The sequence below is a fragment of the Drosophila suzukii genome, chromosome 3 (genome assembly GCF_043229965.1).
Source record: "Drosophila suzukii chromosome 3, CBGP_Dsuzu_IsoJpt1.0, whole genome shotgun sequence".
NCBI classification, from domain to species: domain Eukaryota; kingdom Metazoa; phylum Arthropoda; class Insecta; order Diptera; family Drosophilidae; genus Drosophila; species Drosophila suzukii.
In genome coordinates this window covers 20,981,977-21,001,915 of record NC_092082.1, presented here as the reverse complement: position 1 = coordinate 21,001,915, position 19,939 = coordinate 20,981,977, and the positions used below count along the sequence as shown (strand labels likewise).

General features: G+C 37.7%; 3 protein-coding genes across 4 annotated transcripts in view; 1 reads left to right on the top strand and 2 right to left on the bottom strand.

The window, feature by feature from the left end:
* The window catches only part of LOC108006355 (Salivary gland secretion 7), a 161,196-nt gene that overhangs the window by 51,447 nt on the left and 89,810 nt on the right, over positions 1–19,939 (bottom strand). The gene's annotated exons all lie outside the window — the stretch shown is intronic.
* LOC108015903 (ketohexokinase) lies at positions 10,339–11,511 on the bottom strand. Its single transcript, XM_017082475.4, has one exon. The coding sequence runs from the start codon at positions 11,417–11,419 to the stop codon at positions 10,451–10,453; it is 969 nt and encodes a 322-aa protein (XP_016937964.4). The 5' UTR covers positions 11,420–11,511; the 3' UTR covers positions 10,339–10,450.
* Positions 12,019–13,409, top strand: LOC108015887 (ketohexokinase). Its single transcript, XM_036815673.3, has one exon. It carries the CDS (start codon positions 12,158–12,160, stop codon positions 13,304–13,306), a length of 1,149 nt encoding a protein of 382 aa, XP_036671568.3. The 5' UTR covers positions 12,019–12,157; the 3' UTR covers positions 13,307–13,409.

The following is a 19,939-nucleotide window of genomic DNA, read 5'->3' as shown; positions in this document are numbered from 1 at the left end:
TTACATTCAAGCAATTAAATATCAAAGTCAGTAATTAAAACAAGAGAAACCGCTATAGTCGACGGCCTCGACTATCAGATACCCGTTACTCAGCTAAAAAAAGACCTATCGGTCATTCCTATTGGCTGTTTACAAGATTTCACTAACACTGTACATAGTGAAATTTCGAAAGAAACCGATTTTCTGTATGAACAATCATCATTTAAATTTTTACAAAATATTAAAATATGAGGGCGTGGCACCCTGCTGAAACAAACCTATGCCTATGAATCTTCATACCAAATTTCAACATTCTAGCTCTTACAGTTTCCGAGAATTTAGAGTTCATACGGACAGACGGACAAACGGACAGACGTGATCCTTTCAAGAATATATATATTTTATGGGGTCCGAAACGCTTCCTTTTGCCTGTTACATACTTTCCGACGAATCTAGTCTAACCTTTTACTCTATCGATAGTATCACTCAACCAAATAATTTAATTTTACATGAGATCTTTGATATTTTTTGTGAAAACAAATTAATAAATTTATCAAAACTAAATAATTTTCAAGAGTTCAGTAGTCCGACCTTTAAGTTGAATTTTATTGATTTTCTAAAATGTCAACTTTTTTTTCCTTTAATCAAATGTTTTATTTCTATGTAGATGGCTGCAACATGGTAAATTTTTAGTTTATCATTACGCTTTTTTAAATGTAAGGTATTTTAAAAAGAAGAAGCTAATTAATCCTTAACGCCTGCTAAACCCTTTAAAGTCTTAATTTTATACAGTTTCTCGTAGAGTAAAGGGCTGTATTAGATCATTGGAAAGTATGTAACAGGCTAAAGGAAGCGTTTATATTGTTGATCAGGATCAATAGCCTACCCGGTCTAACCATGTTCGTCTGTCCGTGTTAACGCTGTGATCTCGGCACCTATAAGAGCTAGAGACATTATATACTTTCCGGCGAATCTAGCATACCCGTTTACTCTACGAGTAGCGGGTATAATTATATATCCGTGACAAAATCAGAGCTGGTGTCAACCTACATTCCTGATGTTATATAGCACATCATTTCGCTCTTTCGTTCAAGATGGTATACACCTTTATAGTATCTCTAGCGTTAATTGCTCAACTTAGTATCCTAACCGAAACCAGGGAATCGCAGCTGGAACTGTGCACTAATAAAACTCGGGATTCATTAGCGGACGTTATTTGGGACATTTATTTTGACGAAAATGTGAAATGCTCGGGACATTCCCCTCGGATATCTTTTAACTTGGAGAAATTATACAAACAGATAAATTATGAAGATTTGCTTCAGATTTTAGAACTTATAAGTAATCCCGTCAAAGCAACTATACCAGCCGAAGACTACGATTGCTACTGGCATGCCCTATCAAAACTACATGAAGTATTTTTTATGGCGATCATCCAATACTTAAAATGTGAGTCAAAATTTGGCAAGAAATAACATGAACAAACATGTAAACAATATAATGGATGACAAATATAAAAATATAAATAATGGAAACCGAAATAAACAGATTTTTTATCGGTAACAAGGGATTGAACTTATATATTCCAAGGGGAATGTGTCCATTTTTAGGTTTGTAGTGAGCTCTTTTACTTTTAAAATGCTTCTAACATTTTTTGCCACTAAAACTGTTTAATTTAAAATTCTGAATTTCGTTTTAAAATCTGCATTCCATCTTGTTTACTAGATGGCTGATTTCTTGTTATGTAAAATTTTTTTTATTAAATTAGCCATCGTTATGACAAAGGTGTGTCTAATCATCTACTAAAAACGTAAAAACACTGCTCTTTGGGTTAAACGATAATTTATTTATTTATTTATATTTTCATGTTTTATGTTAAAAAACAAAAACCTTAATGGATGAAAAACAAAGCAAAGGTTCTTTAAACTTTTCTTCGCTTTGTTTTTCATCCATTTTAATATTTCCATATTTAAAGTTAATACAAACTACAATGGATGAAAAACAAAGCGATAACCTTACGCTTTATTTAAAATTTATTATTTTAATGTGCTAACAATCTTCAGAAATATTTTATATTTACATGTGTATCATACATATTCCAATGTCTGTACATACATTTTAAAGATTTACCCATAATGGAGTTTAAATCTTTAAAAAGTTCTAAGAACAATTTCCTGTATGCTTTATTAACCGATTGCAGCGCTTCGAATCGCAACATATCCTCGATTTCTTTTAAAATTTTGGAAAATAGGGCATTAGATGATTTTAAGAGAGACTTCACACCTCCTTTTTTACGTTTTTCTAGTTCATCATGTGCTTTTAGGTCGTCTTTGATAATTCTCCATATTCTGCGTAGGCGGTCTAATGCGTTCCGGACTTCTGCTACTAGATTTTTGGGCTTATAAATCATATTTTTATTCCTATCTCTGAATTTGTTTGTTATATTCATTACTTTTTCCAAGTTTTTTCTCAAGCAACATATTTTGTCTTGTCGCGTAACTTCATTATATTCTATAAACCTTTCCATCCAAGGGATATGTTTCATTTCGTCAGTGATTAAATTTGGGTCAATCAACAAGTTTTTAGCTAATACAAACAAAAATAAAAATTGACAATTAATATAATATGGTATGTGTGTAAGTAAAAAAAAACAAAATGTGGCTTTCATACAGTTAACAATTTTTACTTACTATAAGTTCCCTCGAATTCTTTAACGACTAAAACTATGAAAACGAAAACTATCTTCATTGCTGCTGTAAATTCAAAACAGAACTGGTTCTGTTTAACATTGAGAAACATTTTGTTGTGGCATGGTAAATTTTACGCATGATTCGTACATTAAATGAGGCATTTTGCAACGGGTATTGATTCTATAAGATAGTTACATAAGTTAGGTTATAAGTTATAACTTATTGTTTAAGTTATTTAATCCTTTTAATATCCTATCTTTTGTTCTATAAATCGCTTAATTTCATTAATTTGTTGAATCTATAGTCTGGTTCTAACTTTCTAGCTTTTATAGTTTCCGAGATCACAGCGTTCATACGGGCAAACGGACGGCCAGACAGACAGACGGAAATGGCTAGATCAACTTGGCTAGTCATCCTGATCAAAAATATATATACTATAATGTAAACGCATTCTTCTACCTGTTGCATACTTTCCGAAGAACTTGTATACCCTTTATCTCTTACCTTATTATCTCTTAACACAATGGTTTGTATAGGATTTCAGCCCCCCACTCACTTCAGCTGAAAACCAAACCGAAGAAAATTGTCTACCTAAGGTATATGTAATTACATTTTTCCAGTCTAATTGACGACGACAAACTATTTGTAATATGGAAGACTTAACCGTTTCACCACTTGGAATTCCATTCATCATTCGTTATTATTAGCGTAAAAATGGGTTTGCTGTTAAAAAAAATTGGCGTAGTATACTTAACTGCCTACCTCTCTGTCAGGATCTGGGCAGAAGCTGCTTGCTGCCCCAAAGGACAAGTGCATTTTTATACACAGTTTCGTTGTGAGCACTTTTTTGCGGAGGTATATGTGGATGAACAAAAAAAGTCCGTCCCGCATTGTTGGATGAAAAAAGCGTGTCATAACGGGAAGCAACAGATAAGTGGTTCTTATTGTGGAAAAGGAGCTTGCAACATTTTTGGATGCAACTGTGATAATGGTTGTTTTGGGGGAAATTCTTCTGAAGAAGGGCTTGCTAGTTTCGGAACCGATCATTGCAGGGGACTTTGCGTACCCTTATTGTTTTTTTAAGTCCGGTGTGGACTTGCGATATAAGTTCGTGGATATTCCAACGTCATAAAATGTTGTACTTAATAAAAAACTTAAACCTGAGGTGCAGTAATAACATTTTGAATTGCTTTTCTTAGAAACTTTAAGTTTTGATTTTTATAATTGAGCAAGAGCCAATGTTAAACTTGTGGCAAAGTATTATGCTCTTATGTTTTTCAAAATTCTTTCAAAATCCTTTTTGGGGGTTTCGCACTTAACGTGTCATAACCCACCCAATTATTTTACACTTGATAGTAAAACCTATCCTATTAGTTTTATTGTAATTACAACAAGGAAGGAGTGCCTCGACTATCAGATACCCCTTACTCAACTAAAGGGAACGCAAGGGAGCAAAGTCACTTTTTCTAGATTGCAGGGCGCCACCTAGAGGCGATTACAATATTTGGTGTTTTAAAATTAAAGTTATAGGATCCACAGTTACGTGCGATTTGTGGACGTTAGAGTGGGCGTGGCACCCTGCTGAAATACACTTTACTGTGCTTAATTCCAACTCTCCAGCTTATATAGTTTTTGATATCTCCGCATTCATACGATCATTGGCGGTTTGTTGTTAAAAAGTTTAGTTGCCACTCGTATCAAATTAATTATTTTTGGAATTTAAAATAAACAAGGAAGAACGCTATAGTCGAGTACCTCAACTATCAGATACCCGTTACTCAGCTAAATAGGGATATGCAAGTAGCAAAGCGAGATTAAAATGCGCCACCTACCGGCGGTATACAGATTTAAGCGTTATGGGCGTTAGAGTGGGCGTGGCAAACTTTTTTTTGGACCAATCGATAGGTATTGACAAGACCAATACATTTCAGTTAAATTTGTTTATCTAGCATGAAAATTGTGGGCGACACAGGTTTTCGCGGTTTGTGGGCGTTAAAGTGGGCGTGGCAAACTTTTTTTTGGGTCAATCGATAGGTATTGATGAGAACAATACATTTCAGTTAAAATTTTCTATCTAGCATCAAAACTGTATGAGCCACAGTTTTGGGCGGTTTGTGGGCGTTAGAGTGGGCGTGGCACTCTACTGAAACAAACTTGCGCTGCGCAGGAATCTCAGGAATCTGCGTGCCTAATCCCAGTATTGTAACTCTCATAGTTTCCGAGATCTCAGCGTTCATACGGACAGACGGACAGACGGACAGACGGACAGACGGACAGACGGACATGGCTAGATCGACTCGGCTAGTGATCCTGATCAAGAATATATATACTTTATGGGGTCGGAAACGCTTCCTTCTGCCTGTTACATACTTTCCGACGAATCTATTATACCCTTTTACTCTACGAGTAACGGGTATAAAAAGGACCGAATACGATACGCATTCCACCACTTTAATATATTTACCTATAAGCTTTTATGGTCATTATCATTAAATGAGGCGTGAAAATATTAAAGAATCTCGGAGTTTGCATGGAATTCGATTTTCCACTTTTAGTACAGAACGAATTTTAGTTCCCCTTGCTTTCAATAGAAATATATACTTTAAACAACAATGTCGCCACTAACACTTAACCTAATAATAATTTATATTACATTTTCCAGTATCTTTGCAGATCCTGGAGATGATTTCGGTGCGTATGTCTTGTGCGAAAAAGTTATTCAATCTTTATTTATGCTTTTTATATTTTCCACTGTCTTTGCAGATACCGATTTCTATGGAGGTGCGTATTGAATGGGAACATCAGAGAGAAAGTTTGATAAAAACTACTCTTCGTTGTATTTCCCATTGCCTTCGCAGATATTCCTGAATATGATGACGGGACTGATAATGAAACTGGAACTGGAACTGGAACTGGAACGGGAACGGGAACTGAGACTGAGACTGAGACTGAGGTTAAGGAGAGACCTACGACCTTACAAGGTGAGGTAGACATCAACACTGGAATCGACAACAGCGCCACTAATACATTGAGATATGATTTTTGCAGAGGATGAGGAAGACATTGCGAATAATCCTGCAAAAATGGATTGTTATTGCCAGGGTGCGTTAGGTATGATCAAAAAAGTAAGCTTATTTAAACCGAGATTTTGGGGTAAAAAAAACGTAGTTTACGAAACTCAAGAAAATTTTGATCGACTTGCTGCAGCAATGCAAAATAAATTAAAAGAATTTTCTGATGAGCTCTGTAGGGAAAAGGCAAAGTCTGCTCTTGAAGAATTTATCAAATTTTATTTGGATATGGCTACCGTATTTCAAATAACAATGATTGAAAAGTATTTGAGATTTGAGTCAGTTCGAAGAGATATGTATAGGTTTTATAATGAAATATTTACTACTAAAGCGCTTATACTGAAGTGCACATATGATGTTGAGTGGTAATAAAACAGAGAAAATTCTGACGATCTACAATCGAGTACTTGTATTTTTATTTTGAGGATGTACAGTTTTTGAGTGAGATTTTAAAGAAACATGAGTGAACATTTTAAAGAAACATAGCTGTGAGTATAAATTGAACTGAATTCAATTTTATGTATAATTATTCTTATAGTAAGTTCGTCATTATAATATATTTTCCACGATTGCAAACATTTTCCTTTTAAACTTTTATACGTGATTTGGGCACTGATGAATGTGATGCGTCAATTGCCCATCCGGACAAAGCGCGCCTGTACGATCACAAGAGTCCGAGGTTCGAGTCACAGGGAGGGCGACTTGGATCGAATAAAGAGTAATTATTTTTTTAATTTCCAATTATCAGTTCTGTAATACCTTTAGGGGCAAGTGTCCAGCTAGCTCTCTGGATTCATAACTTTAAAAAGTAATCCGAACTAAGAGATTTTTCTCTATTTAAGTGACAGAAAAAAATTTGGTTTTAAAAAAAACAATAGCTACACAGAGAGAATTATTCAAATAATTGTACTTAAAGTGCGAATTTATGTACATGCTTAATTTTTAAGTACAGTTTGATTAGCCCCTTTTCCAAAGGGTAATTTTATAACAAATGTTATACTAAGAATGTACGCAAAAACAAGGGTATGAAAAAGGTTTTCAGAAATCCGCCGCCCAGACAGCTTCTTACCGAAAATCAAAATCGAATTGGTCACATTCTCGGCTAAAATGCCATTTCTTCGAATAAATAAAGCGAGTCGAAACAGGAATGCACGAAAAAGTCGTCAAGACCGGAACAGTCGGCTTATATTAATAGTTGAGTGCGTCCTTAATAGGCATATCAAAATAAATTATATTCATTCAATTCATTCAATATAAAGAAAGTACAATTTACATTGCATTACAAAGTACATTAAAGCCACATACGCAAAGTTATCAAAATGAGACCGCTTTTTATACTATCAATTTTGTTGCTTACTGCTGTCATAGTTAATTGCCAAAAAGCAATGTGTAAGCGACACCACATAAAGATAAAGAAAAAGTCCCCGCCCGATGAAAGTGACTTAGACTATCAACATTCTGATTCAAGAATTCGTGGCGACGTTCACTGGAATATTCTTGATAGATTTATAGCCAAATATAAAATGAAAGCTGTTCAAAAATGTTTAAACGATACTAGACAAAGGGTTGACAAATTGGAAGAAATAAGAGACTCCCATAATTGCCCTGGAACTAATTTCCGGTCAAAAGCAGTTCACAAGTCAAAAATGTTTAAGACTGAAGAATTCGCTGAAAAACGTGGTGCTGGAACGGATATACTAGTTGGTGTAGCAATTAATTTAGCAACAGAAGCTTTGACGAGATGGGTCATACCAGCTGTGGAAAGGACCGTTGATGAGCTAATTGAATACTTTAAAGAAAGGTTTAATTCGGATTGTGCCAAGGATGCGGTTCAAAATCTTTTCAAAGGCAAAGGAACTACGAGTGATAATGAGAAACTAGTTCTTTTTCTTAATTCTATCATAGGAGTTTCGAAGGAATCAATATGCCAAATTGAGAAAATTATAGACGATGACGGAGTAGATGGATTTACCAAATTTATAGAGAACACTGCATATCATACGGTTACTGCTCATATGATTATGAACCATTTAAGAATAATGACTTCTGCTCTATATATGGAGGGAGCATCTTTTAAATGCCAATGGAAATATAACGTCAATACGTTGTCGCACCACATTTACGAAAACTTCTATTCGTATGCAAGCTGTGTATTATACGCAGAAGATTTTTTTAATTTGAAAGATAAATAATAAAATCAGTTCTAATAAGCACTTTCTAAAAATTAAACTGTTTGAACTATAAAAATTGTTTCATTTTATGATCCCAGTCTTAACACTACGTGGCTGGTAAAATTTATGTTACGTAACACTGAAGTTTGATGCTATCCTAGCACAATCAGATTTATCAGATCTTTATTTTAACGGCTTGGGTATTGTGTTAAACATTTCCTTGAGTAAGGTATGTAAGGTGACAGCGGAAGAGAGACGTAAACGTTATAAAAAAATCACACAAAATGAGAAAGGTCGGGTAAGACTTTTGGATAGAAGGAATTCAATTACGGACCATTTAAACATAAAATATCGAAGTCCTTACCCCAAAAGTCGCCTTTCAAGTCAGAATTGCTGCCTTTTTGTTAGAAATGATCGATGGATGTGGTCTGTATTTTTGTTTGTTATATCCTTTGCTCAACGGAATTTAAAGTAATTCAAAAGAAAATAAAGAACATTTGCGGTAGCCACGAACAATTTTAAAGCATCCTTTTCGCCAATTTTTATAGAAGACGAAGTATATATTTATATTTTTAAAATTATCATACTAATTGGACTTTTTGAAAACAAAAATGAAAGTTTGTAAGTAAAATAGAAACTTTTTATTAATTTTTTTTAAATTAAATCTGATATATATCTAGTTTTTTTTTTTAAATTTATTCGACCTCGACTATAAAGGATTCCACTTATGTAAATAAATATATTCCTAAAAAAACGAGTTTTAAAAGTATGAGCATGAGTTACGTTACCACCAGAAAAAATTCCAAAGGGTCCAGTCAAGCTTAGGTCAACTTCTCCATCGACAGGTCATTACAATTGCGGGCTGCTTTAAATAAAAATAAAATATAATATATGCTCTTTATAAGTATTGTCTTAAAGTAACTTTTTTTTATACTTCTGAAATGTAGCTTTTAGAGTTTTATTTTTGACTTTAAAAAGTTCCTATTGTTATGCTTGGTTTTAATGCATTTAATAACTGGGTAAAATACCTTAAAAAAAATAATTTCGTACCGTGGGGGATGAAGCCACGAGTACAGATGAAGTGGAACTTGACCTACGGGTGGGTGATTCGTACCCCCCTCTGGTAAGTTAATCTATGAAAAGCAACAAAAATAATAACGTTTTAAAGGGAGAATCGCGAAAAAACGCGTACTGCCTTAAATTACTTGGCACACTTAGCTATTTGGGTATGCAGAGCCTGATGACCTCATTAATTTTCAATCTGAGCCAGATTACAGTCCGCTGGCGGCAGTATGATGAATCTCTTCCTTGGCCCCCACTTCTAATTTATGATGATAAATGAGTTTCAATCAAGAGGCAAAAGTGAAGTTGACGGTTTGGCCAGTTGCTCGCTTTGACCACTCCTAGACTCAGAAGATTTTACTTATAGATTTATACATAATTCGATTGCCTTATTCCCTTTGGAGTGGTGCGAGGATTTTCATCTTAATATTTATGAATTATATTTGGTTCAGCTATGTTTTTCGCGGTGGTTGCGATAGCAAATTTCAAAAATCAGGGTCTTATTGATTTTAATTCGAATTCGCCTCGTCAAATCTCTAATTAGCAATTCGTTTTGCTCGGCATTTGCATAATCTGAGCGAGCTCAAGCGAATAATATCTATTGCTTGCGGATATCTCATTTATCGGCTTGGAACAGGGACAGTTTGGTCACCTGCTGGTCGTATATGAAATGCCCCAACGGTTTCCATTTATTTACATAATCTGGCTATATCTCAAATGGCCAAGGGTAAACGACAAAAGGTACTAAAGTGAATGAAAAAATGTTGAACCCTTTTCAGCAAGGAAAATTAAATGACATTGCAGGTTCGTTTTGCAATCAATTGGACAGTCGGAAAAACTAAAAGTGCGAGGAAGGTAAAACGGGGATTTGTATATCCGATAATTTATAGCCGATACACTCGATTCGGGGGTCTGGAAAGGTAATTATAGTTTTATCTTCGGCAAGCGGTGTGTGTACGTAATAAATGCTAGGTTTTAAAGGGCTAAGGGCGTGCAATAGTTTATCCTTACCCTACATTTTCAATTTTTAAGCAAGCCATATGTTTAAAAATTTATTTTCACCGATTGCGTTTGTAGAATTTTAGTATACTTCTTAAATAATCCCTTATCACACATGCCATTACTCGAAATGGTAGATGACTTATTAATTACTGCGTTTGTTTTTAAGGCATCAGATTTATAACAACTATATTTTGTGATTTATTTATTTATTTATTTGAGATGGTAGTAAAGTTTACAAAACTAATACTAACATAGATGGTTTAGTGCTAGCTTCGTGGCCTGCGACTACGTATTTATTTACCTAATTTAACAATTCATTTATTTACTTAATTTCCAGTTTGTGATTTAAATTTCCGTTTAATGAAAGTTTTAAACAAGATATATTGTATTTAATAACTGAACAATTTTGTTTTGGTTACAAGAAATGGGCAGCGGTATGGGGACTGCTCATGAAACGCAGGCCATTTGTAATGGGTCATAGGACCGGGGGCAGTAGGATATTGGCGATGTGATCGTAGCCATTCTTCGTGCACTTGTAGCTGGCCATGCGATTGCCGAAGTCCACGGCAACGGGCAGGGATCGTTCCCGGATGTAGAGGCCGTAGATAAAGGCGCCCACGAAGGTATCTCCGGCTCCCAGGGCGTCCACAATGCGTTTGGGTTTGTGGGGCCTCACATGGGTGTAGTTGCCGTCGAGGTCCAGGAACCCGGCACCCTCTTCGCCCCACAGGACGACCACGTAGGGTCGCTTTAGGTTTAGGCCCCAGCGCATGCGCAGACGCTCGTCGAGCTGCAGGCAGGCATCCTCCAGAGAAACCCAGCCGTTGGGCTGGGCCAGCTGCTTGGAGAAGATGGCGTAGTCGCAGTAGTCCATCAGGGGCCACATCTCCTCCAGGCTGTTGTCGAACTCCAGCGAGAGGACGATCTTCTCCTGCCTGGCCGCATTGTATGCCATCAGTTCCTTGACCATCGCCATTGTGTTCTCAAAGAACAGGGCCCTCATGTGTATCCAACCGTACTGGCCAAGGTCCAGCTTCCGGAAGTGCTCGATGCCAACGTACGGAAAGTTGCTATTGCAGAAGACAATGTTACGGGTTTTGGTCGACTTGGTGAGTATCACGGAGGCGAAGGGCGCCTCCTGGTCACAGCTGGGGCAGTTCTCTATGATGATGCCGCGCGCCTTCAGGTCGTCGATCAGCACCTGGAACACACTCAGGCTGCTCAGCATTCCGAAGAACTCCACCTTGACCCCCAGGTTCGCGAGCACCGTGCAGTTGTTCGACGCATTTCCGCCCCGTATCCAGTAACCCCCGACGGCCCTCTCGCTCCTGTTATCCACGGGGAACTTCCTGATGGTCGAGACGAAGTCAATGGTCGTGGTGCCAACACACAGCACCGTCTTCTTGCCGACAGCCCAGCTCAGTTTGTTGCCGTACTCGGACATATTGTGTTTTCCCTGCTTAATTTCAAAATTTCAGTTTTCCAAAAACATTACTGCTTGATTTGGCTTCGGAAAAAAAGTGAAAGTTCGGAAAACTATGGGAGCACATTGTCATACACCCAGTTTTTGTTTTTATGTTAAACCGATAAATAATAATTAGGCCCAAATATTCTTATGTAATTTAAGTATTTTACATCCATTGCTGTCTTTATCCATTTAACTTTCATAGCCTTTGATTTTAATTATAATTCTTTTTTAATAACATAAAATGTTTAAAGTAAAAATACATCGTAAAAGATATTTTCACCTTGATTCGAATATTTAAAATTAAATAAAATAAATAAAAATCATAATTAAATAATATATGTAAAATAAAAATGATGTGTACCATGATGATTTGATAAATGTAATTTTGATTTTTTAATATATTGTTGCATACTTTAAGATGCCCAAAAGGGTATTTAATAGTGTTTTGAAAACCCCTGATATTTATGATATTTATTTTTATGGTCCTTTACTAAAATTTAATTTGGACTAACTCCTTGAAACCATAATTACTAACCTCCGCTAACGTACCCTTCTTGTTATGGGTCAAACCGATGTCAAAGTACTCAGAAATAGAATCGAAATTATGACAATCATAAATTTAGAGTAAGAGAACGGATTGAAGGAAGGGCAAGAAGAGGATCCTGGATCAAGATCGACAACCACATTCGGAATCAAAAGGAAGATAGGACCAGGATGACCCAATGGTGGTCCCTGAGCGTGATGAAGGCGGTGCTGTGCGTCGGCTGCACCGAGGTGGACTACGTGACCACCGTTGAGAACGTGGACTTCCAGAGCGACCGGTCGCGCACCCAGAACGGTATCCTCCAGCGCAGCGGACGGTCCTCGAACGTCAGCACGGCCCTCCGGCTGCTGGGCGCCAATGTGGAGCTGTTCGGCGTCCTGTCCCGCAATCCCACCTACCGCATGATCCTCGACGACCTGGAGCAGCGCGGCATCGACATCGGCCACTGCACCTTCACGGACGAGAGTCCGCCCTTCTCCACGATCGTCCAGGAGCGCTGGACCCGTCGCTGCACGGTCTTCTACTGCGACAAGCCGTTTCCGTATGTCACCGCCGAGGATTTCCGGAAACTGGATCTGGATCAGTACGGCTGGGTGAACTTCGAGGCGCGCAGTCCCCGGGAAACCTGCGACATGATCCGCCTGATCCTCGACCACAACAACGGGCGGGAGGAGGAGGATCGCATAGTGGTCTCGCTACAGATCTACAATGCCTTCGAGACGGTCGTGGATCTGATTGGAATGTGCGACTACGTCTTTGTGACCAAGTATATAGCCGAGACGCGGGGCTGGATGTCGCCGCTGGAGGTCTGCGAGGGAGTCCACCAACTGCTGCGGATGCCCAGGGACATCAGGATCCGAAGACCCTGCGTCATTGTGCCCTGGAGCAGCCTCGGGGCCGGCTGCATGACCACGGAGGGCCAGTACTTCGAGCTGCCCGCCCACAAGACCAAGAAGATCATCGATCGGGTGGGGGACAGTGACTGCTTCACGGCCGGCTTCATCTATGCCGCCTTCGTGCGGCAGAGGCGCCTGGCCGATGCCGTGTACTTCGCGAATGCCGTGGCCAGCTTCAAGTTGGCCCACGTGGGATTCGACTGCCTGGGCCACCTGCCGATCGACACGGTCAAGCTGCCCGTCAAAATGAAGGTGGGCAGCGAGGCCTCTTCCGACGAGGAGGACGACGACCAGCAGAACAGCTGCCGGAAGCACCTGCTCCGCCCATTTGAGTTCCAGGAAGCGGGCAAGGACTCGGCTGTCACCGTAGAGCCGGAGCCGGAAGGAGGTCCTCTTCCGGCGGAGCCCGCCCCTGCCAGCTAGGAGGGTGCAAGTCATTACCAGTACTGTCTTTTGAAAAATTCTGCAAACATTTTAGTATATATTTTTAAATACCTTTTTTTTAATAAAAAATAAAGTGATCCAAGAGGTATCTTTACACTTTAAAGAGCATAAAGAGCATTACACACAAAGAGCATATCTGAATCATGTTGCTAGTCACTATAGGCCTTTGTCCTTGCCCCGTAAAAAATCGATCTTTTTATTATTATTTATTCAGGGCCTTGGTTTGTATACAAATTCGAATTAAAAACACTTGAATTCATAGTAAACTGGCATTATAATCAAGCGATGCCATTTTATTCGTTTATGTTTTTACTACAATTTCCAACCTTGGTCGAATATTTGAAAAACTTCTTTTTCGATTCACAGGGTTCCTATGAAAAGCAAATCGATAATTTCTAGCAAGTATTGAAATGTTACGTACCCAGTACCAATTTTTTGTCGGTTGTGTTTGGGTATTTGGATAAATGTGCGAATGACCAGTAGGTCAGTTGGACTTTTGGTTTGACAAATAAGTCGGGTTCTTTAGGCGAATCTATATTTTCAAAACAACTCCTTTCCAATACAAGGGATTTTAATTGATTCTTCTATTCCGTTTGACTCTATTGAACAGTATTTTTCTGGGCTATCTTCTTTGTCTAGTTAGTCAATCAGAATTTCGACCCCGGTATTGTAATTTAGCAATCTTAAATATTTTGTTACTTCCTATCATGGTTTGAAAAAATCGACTTTGATTACTTAACGAAAACGGCAAAGAGAATATACCATTTTTAAAAAAGCACCTTTATGCGGTAAAGTTATCCAATTGCCAAATTTGTTTGATTTTCTTTCTGACTTCCAAATAAAATATTGTTCGAGTTGTATATAAGCTGATAAAACTGGTAAACCAAGGGGTTCCTAAATGTACCTGATATTATTCCAGACGTTTGCATTGAATATTGTTTTGGGGCTCTGAAGGGCATGGCATAATTCCGGACACAATGATTTAGTTGCAATTCTCATTGGGCGTCCGTTCCACGATGTCACAGATAGCCCGATGAGGAAATGGCCAAGGGAAGGTTATATATTTGTGTGCAAATGGACGCTGGGTAAGAACTGTTGCCACAGCATAATTGCCACATGATTAATTCTGGAGTCAGGCGAAACTTGTCTGGGTCCGAGACCAAGATAAATGCTAATAGATATACATTTATGTAGACGTTGGGCGGTGGACAAATGTTGTGAATAGCGGAGCCAGGAGGTTTTCTCGGTGATTTATCATTTCGGACAACAGGCCGGCAGCAACAACAATTACCACGAATATAAGTGACAATTTTCATGCATTTCCCTGGCCACGCGGCGTATGAGCGATGAAGATAATTTCGGTGCGAAACAGCAAAGATTACCAGAGATGGCGATGCCAAGGCAGCGCGAATAATCCCTGGCCAGCAAATCGATAAATGTCCGACCATTTGAAGAGGGGAACCCCCGAAAATGCTGCATCTGGGCATGGCAACTCCCTCATAAAAACCAAGGGAGCAGGAACTTATTTCCGCCATGCGAATATGAACCAGAATTATGTGTCGCAAGCTTGCATTTGCCAACTTGAGCAAAAAGTGCACTTAAAAAAGGATTGGGTTAGAATTTGGAAATTTGTTCAAATAAAAACTATAATAGATGAGAAAATATACTTAAAAAAAAAAAAAATTTTGCATGTCACTTTAAATGTTGTCATTGAGATATGTTGCCGTTTAGGAAATATATTATTTCATAGTCGAATGCCTCCGCAGCCAGTGCTCGGAAATTTAGTACTAAGTTTAACATTGTATGATAAGCTTAATTTGTTAAATAAATAATAAATAAATATTATTTCAAAATAAAGTTGGGTTTTATCTTACTAGATTGGTCTTTCGACAACACCAAAATGACAACATAAAATTTGTCTTCCCTTCTTTTGAGGTTTGTAAGTCTGAATATCCTGATAAACCTTATATACTAGACTCTGTAAAGATTTGTCGATCCTTAAATTAACATCCCATTGAGAAAACAAATTTGTCTTCTCTTACAATTTAACATCATGTTACCATCTCTAACAGATAAAAAGCGTAGAACCTTAACATGACATTGAGAAAAACGTCCTTAGATTGTTACTATTAAAAATTGCTTCTTGCAGAAAAATTATTCCTTTTTTTCAGTGTTTCACCCACAGCCTTGGTGTGAGAGTGGGAAAAATCGAGCCGGAGACGTATCCGGAAGATTCGTTTCTGTATGTTGAATGCAACCGACAAAAGCCAAAGAGCAAACCGACGGCACACACTCACATCGTGAATAGCGACCGGCATTTATGTAAATTAAAAATTATTTCGGCTATAAAAATTCAGTGGGAATTGTTTTTGGCAAGGCAACGATGTTGGCAAAACCAAAAGAAACGATGGAATTTTAAGTCGTACTTATAGATACTCTTTTTTTTGTTATTTTTACAAATTAGTTATGAGTTATCCTTGGTCTTATAACATTTTCGGAATATTCTTAAAAGGGTATTTTAATGATAACATTTTTATTTAATTCTAAAGAAATGTGTTATTAGAGTTTGAAATGTTTTAGAATGTTAAGTAACAATTACAAAATGTATGTAAGAAATAAATGTATCCATTTTATTTAAAGTTTCTTTAATAATTATATTATTAGGGAACTAGACAAAACCAGCTATACAGCAGAGCCACTGGCAACAAAATCAGCAACAAAAGCTGCAAATATAATAACAGTCATGACAATGGCAGTGGCAATTGAGAAAAACATTTGCTTTTTTAACTGCATTGGCTGTTAAGCAGATATAAAGGATAGTTATTGTTATTATTTCGAGCTACAGACATAACGAAACTGAAATAGGGGCGGATAAATGGAATGGAGATATGCTAGAATGCAATTTAGTTTTATTTTTTGAATTTTATATAACCGATGGACTGCCTCTACATCCGGATTTTCCTTTATAATTTTCCAATTTAGAAAAAATGCTAATGCATTTTGAATGGAAATTATTATCAACAATAGAGCCCTATGTAAAACTAGCTTACAACTTTAAAAATACCACTGAAATTATGATAAAGATAGTTTTGTGGTTATATTTAAAGTCGAGAATGATATAGAAATATTTGCGGCATTAATCGATTCCAATAAAGGTTTCTGATGTTGATGGAAAGCCGTGTGCATGATTTTTTGGTGCCCAAAGAGTTTTGAAAATGGTTCGAACCCATTTCCATATGCCCCCATCCATTTTCCGCTGTCTGTGTTTGACTGCAATGGTGCATAGATTATGCAGTTGGCTTCAGTTTATGATTGGCAAATCCAATATACGCTGTGCTCTTTGGCAGCAGATTGGCAGACCCGTCCGCACGGCAAAGACCCAAAAGATGGCTGCCACTTTATGCCACTTGCACGCATATTTCGTGGGGCGCACACACACACCGACCCCCTACACACACACACACACGCCCGTGAATGGCGCAGACACAAGATGGCGGCGCGCCCATTTCCGGCTGATGGGGCAATAGCGTGATTATCGGCAGACGGGCAGCGAAGGGCAAACCGCAGCGACAAAAAATGATTGTGTGAAGAGTCCACTGCCAGGACTCTTCGAAGTCCAAATACCCTGTGGTTGTGCTTACAATTTACATGTTTAAACTATTTTTATAAAAATAAAATATCTATAAAAATAAATATTATTTTCTTATTTTAGCGGTTTATGAATTGCATTATAACATAACTTAACATATATTATACTTAAATCTGATTTTAAAATTACCTAATTTAATTTTCTTTTTGTTTTAGCTATGTTTTTGCTTTTCAGATATAGTTGGGACATTCCGTCACTCCCTTTCGTCTGTGGTTACCCCAGGAAACGAACACACACATCCAGTTGGCAAAATTGCTGCCGCAGCAGTAAGCTGCAAAATAAGCCAAAAATATGCGTTATCAAGCTTGGCCAATAAAAAAAAACGACACACACATACCCGTGCATTTTAGCCGAGCGCACAGCTGGAAAAACAACAACCCTGCACAGTGGTCAAAGACTATTTTAGTGATAGATTTATGTTTAGTATTTATTTTGTCAAACAAAAACACGTCTTAGCGAATTGATAAAATCTAGTGACAAGCGCACCTTCAACAAACAAAAATTCTGATACCAACTTTTGTGACGAAAATGTATTATACGATCTACTAAATAAACACCCATTCTAAAATTTTTCTCATTGGACACGCCTTGTTACAATTGTACAGCTAATCACAGGCAGATTTTATTTGCAGCGTGCCGAATGTAAATAATATAGAAAGTGTATTATAATTTAGTATTTATTTTATGAAACAAAATCACCTCTTAACGAGGTAAAAATCTAGTGACGAGCGCACCTTCAACAAACAAAAGTTCTGATATCAACTTTTGTGACGAAAATGTATTATACGATCTACTAAATAAATACTTTCTAAATTTTTTTCATTCGAAATTCTTTATTAAAATTGTACAGCTAAACACAGGCATATTGAATCGCAGAGTGCCAAATGTAAAAAATGAATTCATTTAGTAGATCGATTGATGTATCACTCGTTGGACTATCACAGTAGATTTTCATTTTAGTAGGATATATAGTAGTCGCCTTCGCACACTCTTCTGGTGCGCTTCGTCACTACGTGGACTGCCGTCCACAGTGATTATTTACTTATCATTCCAAAGTAATTTTGGGTTTGTTGTATGAATTTGGTTTAAAAAATAAATTGATAAAATAACTTTTTCAAGTTTTTTAAAATTTTGACATATATTTAATGTTTTTCTCACCACTGTGCGTGTGGCGTGTGTAAGTGGACCACTTGCATTTGAATCGCTGCTGACGCTGGCCGCCGTGGCAATTTTGCATTACTTTGCATAACCGACGGGTCTCCCGCTGAGGGCTGGCATACATACATCTACACTTTGGCAAAGGCTGAAGCGGGCGTTACAGTTACGCCCGACACTGTGTCTAGAAAATGGAGTTTTGCCGCTGTGCGCCTTTATTTAACCATAAACTGTTCTTTCATGGTCATTATGGAGGCTTCCTTGCTGGATTCCGCACATTATTCTTATTTATCGGTGGCGCAGCAGCACAAGAGTGGTTCGGTGGCATTGGAGGATTAACCTTTCCATATATAACGCAGTGCGCATTATTAACACGGGCCTGAAAACTCTTTAAACTAGACGCAGCTTTATTGCTTGAATTTAACACACACTTTAAGCCATTTTGTAAAATAAATACTTTCAGTACACACCCTCAAAATGGTTTCGGAACCAAATCTGTTTGCATTCCTCATCCATCATGGCCTAGAATCTCCCTCCTGATAACAAGGCTTGAGACCCAGTCCTCGATGCTTTTACCCCTCATTTTTATTGTCTTGGCTAACTTCGCCTTTATTTTACAGAAGAAAATGATAGAAGGGAAAACCCTTTTGGGGTGTTCAGGTTTAATAAGGTTTTCGCACTTGTGCTGGAATCAATCAACAAAATCGTGGGAGATCCTTTCGCATGTTTCTCTGATTATTACGCTCATTACATAAAAAAACATTTCACTTTACTTCAGTTCACTCAGCTTTGTGCAGGAATTTGTTATTATTTTCGTGCTTGGTTGCTTTTTCACAGTTCGCCGACTAAAATGAACTTGAGTGAGGGCGCAGCACACGTGGGGTAAAAGTCATTGGTTATCCCTTTGCTGGCAGTTCGTTTTATTTTTCCTTATTTTTCCTTTCAATACCTCATGTTTGTATTGAGCAAGGGCATTTTGAAATGGAAAAAAGCTTTTAAAATGTTAGGAAAAAGAGCTAAGTTGATATTTCTAATTAACACTTTGATACATAAGCTTTGGGCTGGAGATATGTCAGTTTTGGAAAGACTCTTATGATAGAAAAATTATGAAAATAGATTGTAGAAAGGATTAAGAAATTGTTTTTTAACTTGATATGATAATACAAAATACCTCCTTAGATCTTACGTTCCAGGGTACATTATAATCGGGTCTCTCTTAATTTTTTGGATTTTCCCATCTACTTTTTTTGTATTTTTGTCAATCCGTTCGAGTTTCAGTGCGTTGAAATCCTTTCAAGTCGCAAGGGGCCAACGCGCGAAATTCATTTGTTAACCCGGAAGGGATAGGATGACGTCGACTGTCGCCGATGTCGTATTCGTTGCCTAATCCACTGCAGGCGCGACCCGAACCCAAACGGAACTGGGACTCAGGATACAGAACTCAGGGCACAGGACACAGGACCCGGGACCCAGGACCCAGAACCCAGGACAGTGTTTGCTTTCGCGAGAAATGATTGATGAAGGTACCGCCGAAGAGTTGAGCAAAAGAAAAATCACAACAAAAAAGTTGAGGAGAGTGAGTGTCCTGAAAGGAAAGCCATTTAAATGCATTAAAGTACTATTTTTCAGGCTTTAATACGCCTTTCCCTAACAAGGATATCAATCATGGACCTTTTTCCGAAAAGTGGCTAATTTGCAATTGAAGGAAGTACAATACAGATAGGAAAATGTAGAATTTGTTTTTTGTTTTGTCCTTTAAATTACAAAAAGGCATTGATTTGGCTACACATATTTTTGTTAGCTCTTAA